The 17,130-nt window shown below is 49.7% G+C and overlaps 1 protein-coding gene across 15 annotated transcripts in view; it reads left to right on the top strand.

Moving 5' to 3' along the window:
- Nucleotides 1–17,130, top strand: part of LOC139060737 (transmembrane protein adipocyte-associated 1 homolog) — a 274,253-nt gene that overhangs the window by 107,348 nt on the left and 149,775 nt on the right. For all 15 annotated transcript variants that reach the window (XM_070539794.1, XM_070539785.1, XM_070539789.1 and 12 more), the window contains 3 exons: nucleotides 8,260–8,349; nucleotides 11,627–11,699; nucleotides 11,759–11,838. In XM_070539794.1, coding sequence (XP_070395895.1) covers nucleotides 8,260–8,349; nucleotides 11,627–11,699; nucleotides 11,759–11,838 — 243 coding nt within the window. The remainder of the gene's footprint in view (nucleotides 1–8,259; nucleotides 8,350–11,626; nucleotides 11,700–11,758; nucleotides 11,839–17,130) is intronic.

The following is a 17,130-nucleotide window of genomic DNA, read 5'->3' as shown; positions in this document are numbered from 1 at the left end:
AAGACTAAAGAAACATAAGCTTAGCGTCGAGCAGGTTAAAAGGAATCTAGGTATCCATGTCAGGGATTGCCCCTCTAAAGCTTGCGCCGCAGATTTCAGATGCTGTGAAGTGCTGAAAGAACACAATGACGAGCTGGTTTGTGAGATAATTGAGGCAGCCGAGATTGACAGACTTCGTAACCAATGCGTTAGCATGCCATGCTTGTTATTAACAAAAAAATAACTTGAGCTTTTGCACCTACAACCGCTATCTTGAGTGAAAAAAAAAAATAAGAAAAAGTGCGTGTTTCACATGATGTGCAATCACGTGACTGCAACACGTGTGGGTAATGGTATAAGAAGCCGTGTTTCTTTCAAATAAATGTTGTTTAAAGTCGGCACTTGTGGTGTCGTCTTCTCATCTCGTGTTCCATCGACGTTTTGCGCTGTTAACACCAAGAACAAAAGTTGTGTAAGTGAGAAGAATTCTGCATGCGCATCGACCACATGGTATGATGCTTGATTCGGTGAGCAAAAGATTGGGCGGCTGCTCAGATCCTAAGTTCACATGAACGAAGCTCGCTTCCTTGAGTCGAATGAGTTATTTAAATTCGTGCGAGGTTAACTAGAATGAGGTAGGCAAAGTGCAAAACCTCAATGCCACGGTGCACCAGGTTGTCTCTCTCCATATGTGACAGGCAGCTTCTAAAGCCTTAGGCCTAAAGCGTTGCTACCCTGACAACCGGCATCCAAAGAACAACACCCAAAATGGGCGCATACAGGCAGCCGCGAGGACATGTCAGCTCTGTTAGGTGGTCCTACCCCCTCAGTGCGCACAGCATCCTAGTTGACGGCGCCCACCATCCCAGACTGTGTCGGAGCGTCCGGTGCCAGGCCGCAATACCAGTCAGCCCGTAGCGGCACCCGGGGCCCGCGGCCACCAGGCTCCCAGAGCCACGACTTCATCAGAGTTAAAGAAATAGAAGAAGCTATTTACATAAGAAATTCGGACCACCCAAGAGGCTTCCATACTCACTCGCTTCAGGCGTGCCAATGCTCCGCAGGTGCTAGGCCTCGCTCGCCCAGGATGCAGACCACGTGGCTCTCCTACCGACAAATGTCGTTACACTTGCGAAGAGCGTACCTGCCAATCCTCCCGATTCGCCCGAGAGACTCCTGACTTCTGACTGAACTTTCACTGTCTTACGTCTCTCGAAAAGGGGTCTCTGTTCGCGCAATAATGATTTTTGTTAAACCGGCACCGCGGAATCTACAGCAACATTGTAATCGTCCGCATTTCCAACAACGGCCGCACCAGCACCATTGGTATCATCGACTAAGTAGTCGACTACAGTGCCTAGTAAGCCGACCAAAGCCAGAGCCAATGTAGCTCTTGCATTTTGTGCATGCCTTCTTCTATGGTGGATCTTGTTGCTGCTGCTTGTGTGTTTGATTAGTGTTGGCTAGGCCATGTGTGTGTGGTGCACCGTGTAAAGTTAGAATCCTCGTGTGCTTGATGCCATGGTGATATCAAAGCCCTAGAAAAAGTATTTGCAGCAGTTTTTGCAATCTTATACTTCTGAATTTCTCTGCTTTTTGACATCATGAAAAGGAAAATGCGGTAACCCATGAACATGACAAGCAAGCTATTTCTTTCAGTGCGCATGTGCACACTCTTTCTGTCACACCTTCCCTCTCCCCTTATCTTTTCTTTATATTTTCAAGCGGGAATGGACCCGGCGTTCTTCGGCTGGAACGACTGTCTCGTTTACTACGGGGGGGGGGGGGGGGGCGTTGCCTCCACCCGTCAACCATCGCAACAGTGGCAATGAGAACCGCCACAGATATGCAACAGTGACCGGGCACCAGCCACGACACGAAGACGCCCATCAGCCCAGCCGCGACCGTGGCCCTCAAGCCACTATGAAGGCAAAAGCCAGGTCTTTATTTTGGTGGCCCGGCTTAGACCACGACATCGAGCGCATTGCAGCGACCTGCCACAACTGCGTGCAAACGTTACCGATGCCTCAGGTGAAAGAACCAGTAAGTTGGCCCGATACGCGCGAAAGGTGGTCGCGCTTGCATATCGACTATGCGGGACCAATCAAAGGGAAAATTATTCTGGTAGTTGTCGACTCACACACTAAGTGGATTGAGGCGGTTCCCATGTCGCAGGCTAACGCTCACAGCACAATTAATGCCCTCAGGACAATATTTAGCCGTTTCGGTATACCGCGCACGGTCGTGTCAGACAACGGGACGCCATTCACAGCATGGGAGTTCCGGTAGTTTATGAAGCGAAATGGAATAGTGCATATTCGGGCACCCCCCTATCACCCCCAGAGTAATGGCCTAGCCGAGCGAGCCATGCACACCGTCAAAGAAGGCTTGAGGAAGATAGGAGGCAGTTGCGTCATAACGTCGTTGGCCCGGCTATTGTGCAGTTATCGAAACGCACCACACCAAGGAGGCCCTTCTCCTTCAGAGATGCTATTAGGTTACCGGTTGCGCACAAGACTGGACATGTCTTTTCCTCCCAGAGCCTGCCCTGCTAAAGCTGTGAACCACCCGTCAACCATCGCAACAGAAAACATTTTGCATCTTGTACAACGTGTGGATGCAGCGTCAGCATGTCTCACGGTCACAAAGGCGACTTGAAACTGCATGTTTCCACAGTGAAGCATCAAAGCTATGTTCGCACCGCTGATCAGCAAGACAACATAGTGAACTTTCTCCTTAACAACTGTGACGACAGTGTCATACTTGTGCAGTGCCTATTTATGGGATTCCTCATCCAACACAACCTACCCCTTAGTGTCAGCGACCACGTTGGGCCTCTTCTACGGAAAATGTTTCCGAAATACGGCTAGGCGAAGCGTTATGGATGTGGACGCAACTCAGAAGAATGCAGAGGTGGCCAACCTGAAATTTCAGGCATCGCTCTTCAGTTTTTGTTTCTTTATTCAGAGTTTCCCTCAGCTGCTGCCCTGAGATTCCAATGAATCTGCTGAAGACGCTTTAGCTGCTCTCAAAGCTGAATTTGTCAATCTTCCAGAGGACATTCTGCATGATCAAAGGTGGGACTTGCAGTGGTTGGAAAAATGAAAAACAGTGATGGAAAACAGGTTTCACCTAGTCACTAAGGTGATGCCGGATTTACTCGTGATACTGCATAGCAATGCAGTGTGTGAGAAGATATCTAGCGTGGCACGAAAAACTAGGACTGAATTTCGCTCATCAATGTGCAGCGCAACCCTCCAACAACTGCTATTGAAGGGCCGTCAGTCTGGACCATGTTTTGAGCAAAGCTACACCGACACATATTGGAAGTAAGCAAAGTCTGCTACTTCAGGGTCCCTGCAAAAGGACTCAACGCACAGTGCTTGAAAGTTTAAACGACTCCCCCCCCCCCCCCCCTAGTCCCAGCGAAAGTTGAAACAGGGGGTCAGTTCGATTCGCCTGCACCACTGTGAACCAGTTCACGGCGGTTCACGAGAAGTTCAGAAACTGTGCAGCTCGATTCCGGAGATGCAGGCCCAACGAAACACTCGAAACGAATGCAAAGGTGCAGACGCGGTGTAGACGTTATGCTATGTCAGACTAATGTGCACGGAGTGCGTAAGTTTGAGAGGTCCTGAACTGCGGGTATGATCGGTTTCTGGGGCGTAAATACATACTACAGTTGCATAGACACATCACACGTGTGTAAGCGGGCTTTTTACGGTGCTCGCGCCCGTGTGCTGCGTCGTCTGCTGCGTCACTTCTTCGCACCTTTATGCCTGCACCAAGTCGGCACCGACAGTGGAGCGAGTGCAGCAAAATCATGAACCAGCCCTGCACCTTTCCTGCACCTTTTGAAACGAACGTCGTGGTTCTGCGGGCGTGATTGCTGCACCGCTGAAACGAATGGCAGGGCGCAGCACCTCGTGAACTGGTTCAAGTGGGGCAGGTGAATCGAACATACCCAGGGAATGCAACGCCCCCACCCCGTTGGCGTGAACAAAAAGTCTCCCGATTTTTTATCTCGGCAGGTTGCCGGTATGGAAGAGGCTTAGCACGTTGAAAAGTTCAAACACACTACAGCAACCACCGCCTCGCTCAAGAAAGCATGCCACCAACGCTAGCGATCAAAATCCACACTAGCCCTACGCTTCAGTTCAAACAAACGTCTCAGATGAAGCAAAACTGTTAAAACTATCATCCGATGCCCCAAGAGGTCCACGTTGGGCAGCCAGATGTGGGGTTCTCACACCCTTGCTCTTGGGACAAAGGAACGACAACGCAGTAGTGCAAACAATCACAAGGGCATTTATTGCACCTTTCATAGACTAATGCCTGCTAGCCGAGTTGCTATCCACAAAATATGCTCATGGGCGCGCGACAAATCTAGGAAGTCCGACTCACCGCGACCAAATAGCGAGTGAATATGTTCGCCCCATGCTGGACACCAATGCCTGGTTGTTCGTGCGTACGCGGTCACGCGAACGGTGGCGCGTTCGAACAAGGCTTCGCAAGACAGTCTTGCAGAAGCATGGATCAGCGCACGCGTGGAACGTCCGCGCCACTTGCCAACCTCGAACCAAAGAGAAAGTGCCTTCTTTCCACGCCCAAGTAACCCCGCCGTTAGGTGGTGTTAGCAGCGTAAACTCGTACTGCACTTCAACCACACCGACTGCCGCAGTTATCAAGCCATGCGACGAAGCCGGATCACAGGAGATGGGAGCTTTGCGGGAAAACAACATATCAGGGGACGGGTGAGAGTCGCGCATCCCCACAAGTGTCTGTGTATCTTCACACCAGGGACAGTTGCCTTCGTGTCGGTTGGGGTACGTCTTGTGTAGCCTGTGCAAGTTAGGTAAGGTGTTCATCTGTAGTTCATTTGTAGTTCATCACCAGATCCTTGCCTGCACCCTGTTGAGCTTGGGATGGGGAGGAGCCTTTGTTTGTCGGCCGAGTCTTTGCATCTCCAGTATTTCTTTTGGCTTGCTGGGTGTGTGTGTGTGTGGGGCGGGGGGGTTCGTTTTGGCGGAGTGATGCGTGGCTCGACCTGTCATATCTCGAGCCAGGTGGTCGATGCCTTTGTTGCCGTCCATTTCGGCATGTGCTGTGCACCAGGCACGGAGCAAGAAATATAGGAGTGGAAACTCCGCTGTTTGCGGCGACCAGAAAAGGTCACAAGCCCGCGGATATATTTTCATGCTGGCGGCACCTGGCGGCATGGGAAGAAATTACCGCTGTTTCGGTTGCCAGGGCAACCGGTCGAGTGTTTCTCCCGTTTGGCCGCGCGCGCCTGACTTCTACTGAGGACACTCTCGCGCGCTTCTTTACCGCTTGTAGCCCGAAGAGCAACTGCTGCTACGCTTCAGCCATTTGAGCACAGTAAAAAATAAAACGCGTTTTCCATGACAGCTATAAGATGATACGTAGCTTCTGGTTGTAGCCAGGGCGATCTTGCTCCGTGGCGGGCGGTTTTCGGTTTTTTGCGCTTGCGAAACTGATGGCTATCTCGTTCCTAATCGCTCAAAGGGCGACCGCTTCTTTCTCGCTCTAGTGCTCACAGGGGTGCGCTTAGGAAGGATGCCGCCGTGCATGTGTTTCCGTTCCTTTTTTTTTTTTATAAGACTCGCGAAAACTAGTTGCCCTAGCTGCTTGGCGATAAGAGGAAGATTAGCGGAAGTTTGCCAGACGTGTTGCTTTTTTTGATGGGCACACAACAAAGCAGTTTTCTTGAGTGCGCGCACCTACGCAGTTCGGTTACGGCGTGCCCGCTGAAGCAAACACCCGTATCGTCTGCTTGTCGTCTGCTTTGAGCGGGTGCCGCCGGAGTGAGCGCCGGGCGCTGCTTTTTTTTTTTTTTTTCCCCGCTGCTGCTTCTACGACGCGCCGCATGGTGCCGCCACTGCATAGGGTAGCGTCGGCGCATGCAACAATTGTGACTTTATCTGGTCGCCCGCGCTCGCTCGCGCTGACAGGAGTTTCACCTCCTATATGTCTTACTCCGTGGCACCAGGTGATCCCATGGTCTTGTGTTAGTCATGGTCACAGGATGCGCATGATGGTAGCCGGCGAAATAGCCGCAGGTATAGCTGGCCTGTGTCCTGAGAGTCCGTTGGTACGCGAACCAATCAGCCGTTTGCTTCAGTGGCTCTTACGGCTAGGGCAGTGGCATCAGCCTCCACTGTTGCGCTGGACGAGGTGTGCAAGGGTGTAGCCACGACCATGCGTGCCCTATCTGTCGCTACTGCCACGAAAGCGGGGGTCTGTGTTGTTGTGCGGGGGTATAGACTTACGTCCACGAAATACATGTCCGGGTGACCCTGCCTTTGTAGCAGGGCTGTTGCCCTGGCTCGTCTTCATCTTGCATGGTATGTCAGGTGCATGTTGCGTGGAATGGGATCCACGTGTAGCCCTGTTCGCAGAGCAAGTGGTATCAGTCAGTCAGGCAGAGCAAGTGGTATCAGGCAAGTGGTGAGTCACGTCCCTGCAGATCTCGTCCTTTTGTTAGCCAAGACTCACTTCGGTCGTCCGTTCTTTACTGGCCAGGTTGTTAAAATTTGGTGCTGAATGTCTAGTCCCAGTGCCGTGGCGCTGGTGATGGCAAGGTCTTTTCGAGCCAGCGTTGCCACCATTGGGTGCTCCGGGTCCATGTATGGGCAACCTGCAATGAAGTTTCCCTGCGCATGTCGCGGTAGCTAGCAGCGGCGGTGAGCACCTGGGGCTAGGCCCTCACCGTCATTCCACCATTGTCTGTGGTGCACTTAGGCATGCCTGAAAGCCTGCTTTCCCAATTTTCCAGTGGATTCGCCGCGGCCTCTTTCTTGGCAGCTCCTTTGTGAAAAGTGTGAACAAAAAGAACAAGCGCAGATACTGCTGTGTTGATTGTCACAACTGTGAAGGGGATGTTGGCATCAAATTGTACTGCTTCCTTTCAAAGCCAAAGGAAGCAACCTGGTGGATGAAGTGGATCGTTGCGGTTCTGTTGAATTGTTAGAATTTCTGTTAAACAAACTAAGACGTAAATGCAAAAACAAGAAAAATAAATCGAAAATAACCAACAGTGGCATTCCTAAAAACACGATAGAGCGTCAATTGCATAAACGCGTGAACTGATTTCTGCTGTTGTAAATCAGTTTACATAGTTGTTTAGCTCGTCTTGCTCCAAAACAAACGCGCAGTGGTTGTTAAATGTCAAATTTAGCTTCGTAAGCGCTCCATGCTGGAGCTTTGTAGGCACTGTGCTTCTTCCTGCGCCACGTTCAAGATGTGAATGCTGGAACCGAGCTCAATCATGCCGATGTTTTCTTGCACTTAGAACAACAGAACTAAGGCTGGAGTACACTGTAGCATACATCGAGTATTCGAAAATTAGCATTTCTCTCGCGCACGCTAGTGCATATATTTGTTCAGTCTTCACATTGTTTAGTCTCAGCTGATTGCTCTCTATGATGCTTCAGCGGTAATGCCCTCTCACATTTGAGCCCGAACGATAATACGAGAATATGGTTCACCTCAGCACAACCATGTTACGTGGTGTGGCATACGTGAAGTATTGTGGCAAAGCTTAGCAAGCGTAATTGTCACAGGACAGTCGTACTCCCTAATCATACATGTGTGCACCCACTGCCTCCTGTCAAAGTACAAGCCTTATTATATGCCTAATAAGTGTGCCAGCAGACCTTTAGAGCTTTTTCGGACGTGCCTATGGCAATATTGAGGAAAGGGGCAGCAAAAGACATGGATTCATTTTTTTTCGGACTGCCCGATTTTGCGGATGTTTTTGCGGCCCCTAGGTAGTCCGTCAAATCAGACGTTGACTGTGCAACTGACCGAGAGGACGCTTCAAATGTTCTGTGCGGCAAATGCGTAACGGTGCGAGGGCGAGAACAGAAAAGACCGTCGCATTGAGGAATGATCGGGGAAGGAACTGTGCCACTTCTTTGAAGGAGCTTGAGCTCAAAAAGCAAAGTGTTGGCTTACGCCAAGATACACAGGTGACTGTCATCCAAACCAAAATAAACTCTTTAATGCAGTGAAACACAACATTGAGGCATTGTGCACAGGCTGAGAGTATGTCAGGACAGCTGAAGTTGACTTTCCAGTTGCTGAAAAAATCTCACTTGTGACAAAGTTCGGGCCTAATACCAAAGAGCTTGCTATCTGTTGTAGAAATAGCTCATAGCTCATTATCGAAAATATTAGCTTCTGTATGCATCTTTTTTTATTCGTATTTGAAAATGTTCTACTCAATTTGCAATGGGCTTCTCGTGTGCTTTACTGCAGGTGTCTCTGAATGCTGTGATGAGTGTCATCCGGTGCGTCGTGTCCATGACAGTCAACGCAGCTGCCCCTGCTGGTGGCATAGCTGACAAGGTGAGCGACAACCAAACATTGAGTGAAGCTCCTTTTTCTAACATCATACCCTCGCCTGCAGTCATGCAAGGTACTTTGAGAGGAAGCGCTGATATTCAGAAGCAAACTATCTATGCTGCGTGCTCGTCTTTAGCACACAGTGTGCTGCAGTTTGGTATCTCTTGCTGCTTTTATTTTTGTTCCAATAATTGGCCACGGTGTCTACCAACCGGGAAAACTGGGAATTCTCAGGAATTTTTAGTTGTCTGAAAATACTCAGGAAAAACTCAGGGAATTTGTGCTTCTATCAGGGAAATTAACTTTTTTAAAGGGAACGAAAGTCGCTGTAGTGCTGGCTCGAGTAAGAGAGAGAAATTGCAACGAATTGTCTTTGACGCCGTGTCATCGGCTGGAGGAGTTGCCATTCAACATCCGACTTTCTGGATGCCTTATAATTCAGACTTCGCAGCACCACCACGTACCCCATAGTATGTCTCTGAAAACGTATCTGAAATTTTGGATGCAAGAACTCTTCGCCGTCCGATTTGCCAGACTTTTTGCCGTGACCAAAGGTCCGAAACGTCAATAATAAAAGCCACCACCACTGCCGTTTTGATTGCCTCGCCGCCTCGAACCCGCGCTCTCGCATGCAAATCCAATGGCAGCCGTAGCCACCACCGCTGCAATGCTAGGCCTAGCTGCTTCGACTTTCACTACTAAGCTTTTTGCCGTTCGGTGCTGTGTTTCTATGGAAAGAATTGCTGCTGCTGACTCTGCCTTTGTGGTCCTCACGATTGGCTTAGAAGCTTGGAAAGCACGGTGCGTTGCATAATGCCGGTTCCTGAAAGTCAGCTTTGTCTCTGTACAGAAATGTTACTTGGTGACGCATACGCAAAAGCATTCCAGTGAAGTATATACTTAAGCGTGGAAAGGGGCTATTAGGGGACGCAGTATGTATTCCTTAATTATACACGCGTGCACCCGATATCTCCTGTCACAGTACGGGCACGGATATGCCTAATACGTGTACCGACAGGCCTTCAGAGCGTTTCCAAATGTGCCTGTGGCGGTTTGAGCCCTTAAGCGCAGTAAATGACATGCCTTTATTTTTTCCAACTGACCCATTTTTCGGAAGTTTTCGCCGCCCCTAGGGAGTTAGAAAAATCGGATGTGGACTGTGCAACTGACCAAGAAGATGCTTCAAATTGTCCTTGGGGGCAAACGAGTGACGGAAGGAGGGCAAGAACAGAAAGGACCTATGGATGGAGGAATGAAAGAGAAAGGATACGCACTGCCACCGTTTTGATGGAGCTTGAGCTTAAAAACAGTGTTGGCTGATGCCGAAATGCAGGTGTCCCTCATCCACACCAAAATAAACTCCTTAAAGCAGTGAAACACAACCGGGAATTTTTTACTGTTTTTTAAGTTTACTGACAAGATTGAAGTGTCGTGCGCGAGCTGAGAGCATGTCAGGACAGTTGAGGTTGACTTACGAGCTGTTCAGAGAGGATCTCAATTGTGACAAAGATCAGGCCTCATACCTCTGAGCTTGCTATGAATTAATAGAAATAGCTCACATTAAAAAAAATTTGCTTCTCTATGCATCTCCTTTTTATTCGTATTTGGGAATGTCTGGCTGGATTTGCAATTTTTTTAGAAGACATTTTATTTGCTGTGCATTTTACTAACCCCTCTCTTCTCTTCTCTTTTTCACTAACATAAACGCGACTCCTTAGTATTCAAATTAAATTGTCTTTTCTTAAAAATTTTTTTATGTGCTTACTTGAGAGTGACAGCATCGGGCGATATGGTTTTAGCCAGTCTTGACATAAAACATAGTTCTGCATCACTCTGGGAATTTTGCAAAGGCGCTTGGGGAAAACCTGGAAAACTCAGAAAATTTGGAAATGTCAACTTGGTAGACACCCTGTTGGCAAAACAAGGTCAGCTCTCTTCTTGAAAGTATATTAAAATCTGTTATGTACAGCCTGCACAAGAACCATGACTAGTGTATTTTCATACCTGAGGATGCCTAATTTTGATTTATTGTTCAGAAAAACAATTGTGTTAGAGTACATCTAGACAAGAGAGCTTTGCTTTGCTTATTAAGCGGCGAGAATCATGACTGCCATGCCTCCTGTACACAGCACAGCAATTTGAGTCAGGAGGCTCCGTCCCACTCTACATTTATATGCCATATTTTATTCAAGCTTTTTTGTTACACATTATAATTGGAGTGCGTGTGTTGAATCTGCAACTATCAGAGATGTCCTAAGTGTGTTCCGCATATCATTGGCGAGTAGGAGCACTTGTAGCCCGCAGAAGCAATCGTGACACACACAAAAACTAGTGGGGCGTGACATTGCACCCTTTGCCTGTTGCAGGTGATGATTCTTGTATACGAGAAGTCTTATTGAGAGGTGTCATAAATACATAGTTCGATGTTTCATTCCTGTGGGGCTCAATTGCATGGTCATAAATAATTCACATGTTTGCTGTCACGAAATTTATGAATTAAGAGATCATTAATGCCATGATGCTCGTTTGTGCACAGGATAAGCTGCGTCCTGCAAGATATGCAACTGCTGCAGCTATTAAGATCAAATTATGTTGCATGCCAAAACTACTACTTGATTATTCATGCCTTAGTGGGGGACTCTGGACTAAATTCTTGCATTCTGCCCCCATCAAAATGTGGCCACCGGGACTGGGATTGAATTCGTGGCCACATACCATAGCCACTGAGCTACTGCAGCGAGTCGAGGCAACTATTCACAGCAGGAAATCACAGTTGTTTATACAGGTTATTTACCTGCCCATATGAAAGCTGGTTTGCAACATATCGTCTGTAGTATATTGCCTGTGGGAAGGCACACTTAATTGACTGCTGCTGACTTGTGTATTCTTTTACTGTCGAGCAGCATTTTCTTATTGCACAGTAATATCAAGCCACACCAAATAACTGCAGTAATGCTTCAAATGTTCCAAAAAGGCCAATCTTTCTGCTCCAGAAAGGCTGGTCTGGCTGTCCCTACTCTAAAGCTGCTTTTTTCGTGCTTCAAGAATTGCTTCAAATCCTAAACTGGCTGGGCCACCACTGATAATACCAATGGGGGATTGACAGTATCTTCAAGTGGAATAGATTGAGCACCTCTTTGTGGCCACTTTAGATTACAAACTAGTCCGGGAAGTCTCCAAGGGCTGTGGAACTTTCTCCTGACAGGTTGTAAGCAGTGCAAGCCATGTACTAGTTTGTCTTAGAAAGTGTGATGTACTACCTGTTTTATTTGATGTGCAGGCACTGTGGGTGGTCGTGCGTTTCTTCCTGCTCTCCACTGAGATGAGTGTGCTCATCTTTGGGCTGGCCTTTGGTGAGTGCATATCCATGTGCTCATGTAAACGGGCACTGACCATTGCTGTTTTTGTGTAGGCCATTTGGACAGCCGCACCAGCATCCAGCGGGTGCTCTTGGTCACCTCCTTTGTGGCACTGCTCTACTCAGGCACCCAGGTGGGAGGAGGAGGCTTCTTTAGGAGCCATTCTCAAAATATGATCCTTTCTTTTGTCAAGTTTTTATTTACCTCCATTAAATTTACTATCAGCTACAGTCAACCTTGGGCGATGTATCGAACCCAAATGTATCGAATCATTGTCTATGTTCCAAGGGGATCATAGATCCCCTTGGAAATTTTATGCGAAACTATAGTGCCATCGTAGGCACATATCCAACTCCCATTTATCGGTATGTTCAATATAATAGAACACTGCACCCCTGTAAGTGCATTTCTCGTAATGTGACGCAGTCACTTCTTGCACAATTATAAATGTACAATGCCAACGAAACGGCTATGTTTTGGCAGAGGCTGTGAAACAATATATCGACACGTGTACTTATCTTTATTGGGCGACCACGTTTCGCCGCCTAACAAATATTATCGCACAGCGCGGGATGCGCCTGCATGTATCCGAAGTTTCTGGAAAGTTATCGATGCTTCTATCCGCTGTCCGTTGTCACAGAAACTTGTGTTATCTGATTTCATCACGTGACGCGAATGGTCTAGAACTTTGTGGAAGGCACGCGGGTCCCAACGATTAGTCTGGAACATTCGACGACTGCTGTATAAAAGCCGATGCGCTTGACCCGCTGATCAGATTTTCGCCGATCGCTGACTGTGTTCGCCGCTGTCGCCGTTCTTTGAGTGTAGCCTGTTTTTGAGGGCACAAATTTGCCCAATAATATGCTACTTTCGTCTTTCTCACTTTGGCTGCTTTTTTCACAGTCACTACCACGTGACATCTGGTGGAGGTGCTTGTGCGTTCATGTACCGAATGCCCCCGCAAAGCCGCAATCCAAGCCCGAACGCCAACGACAAAACCGACATCGCCCAAGACCAGCGTGCTAGCCGCCGACTGCAAGGACTGCCCCCAGAGCATGGTCTTCTACCTGAGACGACAAAGAAGATTGTGGCCAAGACAACCCCACTGGCTGCCCCAGTGTCCCCCGTTATCCTACAACAACCTCAGGACCCACCGACCTTCCACGGAGCAGCTACTCAAGACCCGGAATCCTGGCTGGAGACTTACCAACAAATCGCGACTTTCAACAACTGGGACTCCGACGACAAGCTGCGGCATGTATGCTTCGCCTTAGAAGACGCCGCCAGAACTTGGTTTGAGAAACGGGAGTCAACCATGACAACATGGGACCTGTTCCGTAGCAGCTTCCTGCTCACCTTTACGAGCGTCGTGCGCAAGGAAAGGGCCGAAACCATGCTAGACGCCCGAGTGCAGCTACAGTCGACTCCCGTTAATACGAAGTTTACGGGGACCACAAAAAACTTCGAATTAAACGAACTTCCAATTAAGCACAAAACACAAAAAACAGCCCTTTATTTGTGGCGAAATCGAGTATTTTCTCTAAGAAAAATAGTCGGTCATCTTGCTTTGCTTCTTCTTGCCAAATTGCGCTGTTGAAAGCAAGTTCTGCAGGCTGTAGATGTGGCGGAATGCTTCTTCCGCGTTACCTTCAGCGGCAAAGAAGCGCTCCACGAGAGCAAGGCCCGCAGCTACATCAGCAGCCTTAGGTTGCGGCTCGCCTTCAACGTCATCGTCGCTTTCCTGGGTGGCTTCCTGGGGCCGAATAATCTCTACAATTTCGCTATCCGTCAGCGCACCACACGTTTCGACCGCCTTGTCTAAGGCGACGTAATCGTCAAAATTGACGTCCCCGAGAGCATCACCGAAACCAGTGCCGTCAAGCTCGCTTGTTGACGCTTCCTCCGCTGAAATTTCAGAGGCATCCTCCGAAGAAGCTGCCACAAAACCGCAAGCCCTGAAGCAGTTTGCGATTGTTTCTTGCTTCACACGATCCCATGCTCGCATGTGGATGGCACTAAGCAGGCTCACCTCGTACTTTGTGGCGCTATCTATACACAAAATCATGCGCTCGAAGAGGTGCCGCCTGTACAGGACTTTAACATTCTTGATGATGCCTTGGTCCGTTGGCTGCAAAACAGCCGTTGTGTTTGCAGGCAAAAATGCGAGGCGTATTGCACTCAAGGCTGGCACATTGACGTGAGCACTGCCGTGATCGACAAGGAACAACACCTTGCGGTTCGAAGCAGCGAACTTGCGGTCCAATTTGCTTATCCAGCTCTTGAAGATTTCGGCCGTCATCCACGCTTTTTTGTTCGCCTCATAGTCCACAGGCAGCGTCTTCATGCCTTTAAAACATCTTGGCTTCGCGGCTTTCCCGATCACAAGTAACCGACATTGTTCCGTGCCAGTCATGTTTGCCACGAACAGCACCGACACTCTCTCCTTGCTGCGTTTGCCCCCAGCGCAGTCGTCGTCCTTGAATGTCAGGGTCTTTTCTGGTAGAAGCCGATAGAAGAGTGCAGTCTCATCTGCATTGAAGATGTCTTCCAGTCTGTATTCGGCGAGATATTCACGCAGCTTTCCGTCCTTCCTCGTGGCGCATGTTTCCTGGTTAACGGACGCCTTTTCACCACACACGCTCTTGAAAACCAGGTCATGGCGATCTTTAAAGCGTGTCAGCCATCCATCTGACGAAACGAAGTCATCGATCCCCAACATTGCTGCAAGCGTTCGGGCTTTCATCGCAACGATGTCTCCGTTGAGAGGAAGTTTGTTGCTCCTGGCCTCCCTAATCCAAACCAGCAGAGCCTTCTCCAACTCTGGGTAAGCGCCGGTGTGCATTCGCTTCCGAGAAGTCTTGAACTTATCGTTCTCAAATGCATCCAATATTGTGTGCTTGTTCTTGATGTAGTTTGAGAGCGTGTTCGGCTTGCTCCCGTACTTCCGCGCTATGTCTTTTTTGGCGGCACCTCCCTTCTCAACTTCCTTTAAAACCTCGACTTTCGTTGCCAGGTCGAGCGTGCGATAAGAGCCACGGTTTGTCATGGCTATAAACTGCGCAACTAGGTACAGTCAATTCCGAATCACCCGTGGAACAACCTAGCCTACGAGCTTCCTGCACAAAGGCGCTCGACCAACACACGCCTCGACATACGCTGCGCCTCGACATACGCTGCGCACGCTGCAAGACTAATCTCGCACAATCTCGCCACTGCCAGTATGCAGCGCTGCGTGCACCTATGGCACCCGCGTGGCCTCTGCGATCAGCTCCGGCCACACGCAGCAGCCGCGCGTGGCCTCCGGCGGGAGCCGCTTCGCCTCCCGCCGGAGTTGATCGCGGAGGCCACGGCAGCCGTAGCAATGGATAATCGCCCCGCTCCAAGAAGGATGGCGTTGCGGGCGGCTGCGGTGGCGATGACACCAACGCGGAGCACGGAACTGTTGCAACACTTGAAAAATTGCACATTCTACCAAAGAATGACGGTCACCTTGAGGATCCCGGCTGAAAATTAACTTCCAATTAAACAATATTACTGGATGAGGACTTCGAGTTATCAAGCGATTTCTTCTATAGGATTACATGCAAAACTGACAGGACCAGCACTTCACTTCTAATTAACCGAAAATTCCAATTAAGCGGCTTCGAATTATCGGAAGTCGACTGTACCTAACGAAAACGTTGCCATATTCACGGAAGAAAGGAACCGTCTGTTCTGCCACGCCGACCCGGATATGCCCGAGGAGAAGAAAGTCCGCCTTCTCATGCGTGGTGTGAAGGAAGAACTTTTCGGCGCAATGATACGAAGCGCACCGAAAACCGTGCAAGAGTTTCTTCGCGAGGCCACCAGCATCGAAAAAACACTCAAAATGCGGAACCGGCAATTCATCCGCCACATGAAATCTACCAACTACACAGGAATTCAATCGCTGGCCACCGACGATCTGCGCGAGACTATCAAAGCGGTCGTACGGGAAGAGCTGCAGAAATTGTACCCTACGTCACAGCCTCAAGTAGCCTCAATTGCCGAAATCGTCAAAGATGAGCTTGAGCGATCCCTTGGAGTTCTGAGGTGCAACCGAAATCACCGCAGTCCCAGCCGGAAACGATGACCAAGCTGCCGTTGCCCGCCGCCAAGGCCACCCCCCCCCCCTGCATGACCTTACCAGGGACCTTTAACGCCACAATTCCGTCGTCCACCGCCGCTGCTGCCAGCATGCCTGCCTGTCGCCCAGCGCCGCTACGCGAGGAAGACGGACATTTGGCGCACTCCTCACCACCGCCCACTCTGCTACCACTGCGGAGAAGCGGATCACGTCTACCGCTGATGCCCATACCGGGAAATCGGACTGTGAGGGTTCACTGTTAACGTGCCGCGACCACAGCATGGCGAACGACCTCGCGATATCGCCGACTACCTCACCGCCACTCAGTGGAACGCTCGACGACCGTTCGGTTCGCCGTCACCAGGCCGCTACCTGTTGCTGCAACGCCGACCATACACTGGCCCATCCCGGGGCCGGTCTGTGAGCCCATATCCGGAAAACTAAAAGCAGCAACCAATGGAGGTGCGGTAGCTGTTTGTCTAACTGACGAAGATCCTCTGCCGCCGCCGAAGACGCCGAAGGGACCGTCTCTACGACGTAATAACGACACGCCGCCATCCCGACGAAGTCAGGAAGCCAAGACTAAACCAACGAAAGACGACTTGACGACGCGACGTTCCAGCTTCAGTTCAACACGACACAGCCGTGATCCGACGCCAAGACATAACTGCAACGTCAGACAAAGAGACACCAACCTCGACGTGCTTCTCTATGGCCACGCAGTTACCGCCTTAGTGGACACGGGGGCCGATTACTCCGTAATGAGTGGAAACATCGCCGCCCAGTTGAAGAAAGTTAAAACTGCATGGGAAGGTCCTCAAATTCGGACCGCTGGAGGACACCTCATCACGCCGACTGGAATCTGTGCGGCAAGAATTACCGCTCACGACCGGGCTTACCCTGCCCCCTTCGCTGTCCTCCAACAGTGTTCGCGAGACGTCATTCTCAGCATGGACTTCCGGAATCAACACGGCAAAATCATCGACCTGAAGTCGAAGTCTATAACGCTGTCGGAAGATCAAGTGATACTGCTGGAGAGCTCTCGTAGTCACCATGCTTTAAGAATGCTCGAAAGTCGAAGTCAGAATCCCGCCTCGCTCCAGCATTGTCATTTCCATCGGCACCAAAACACCTGCCTACGTAGAAGGCGTCATCGAGGGTGACCAACGTCTACTGCTAGACCATGAAATTTGCGTCGCAAGAGGGATCGCTCGAATGCATGCAGGGAAAACAGAAATGTTGCTGACAAACTTCAACCAGGACTACAAGCACATCAACAAGAGCACGATAATCGCGTACATCGAGAAAATTCTGGAAACC

Source organism: Dermacentor albipictus, chromosome 6 (genome assembly GCF_038994185.2).
Source record: "Dermacentor albipictus isolate Rhodes 1998 colony chromosome 6, USDA_Dalb.pri_finalv2, whole genome shotgun sequence".
NCBI lineage: Eukaryota > Metazoa > Arthropoda > Arachnida > Ixodida > Ixodidae > Dermacentor > Dermacentor albipictus.
This window is presented reverse-complemented; position numbering and strand designations above follow the sequence as displayed.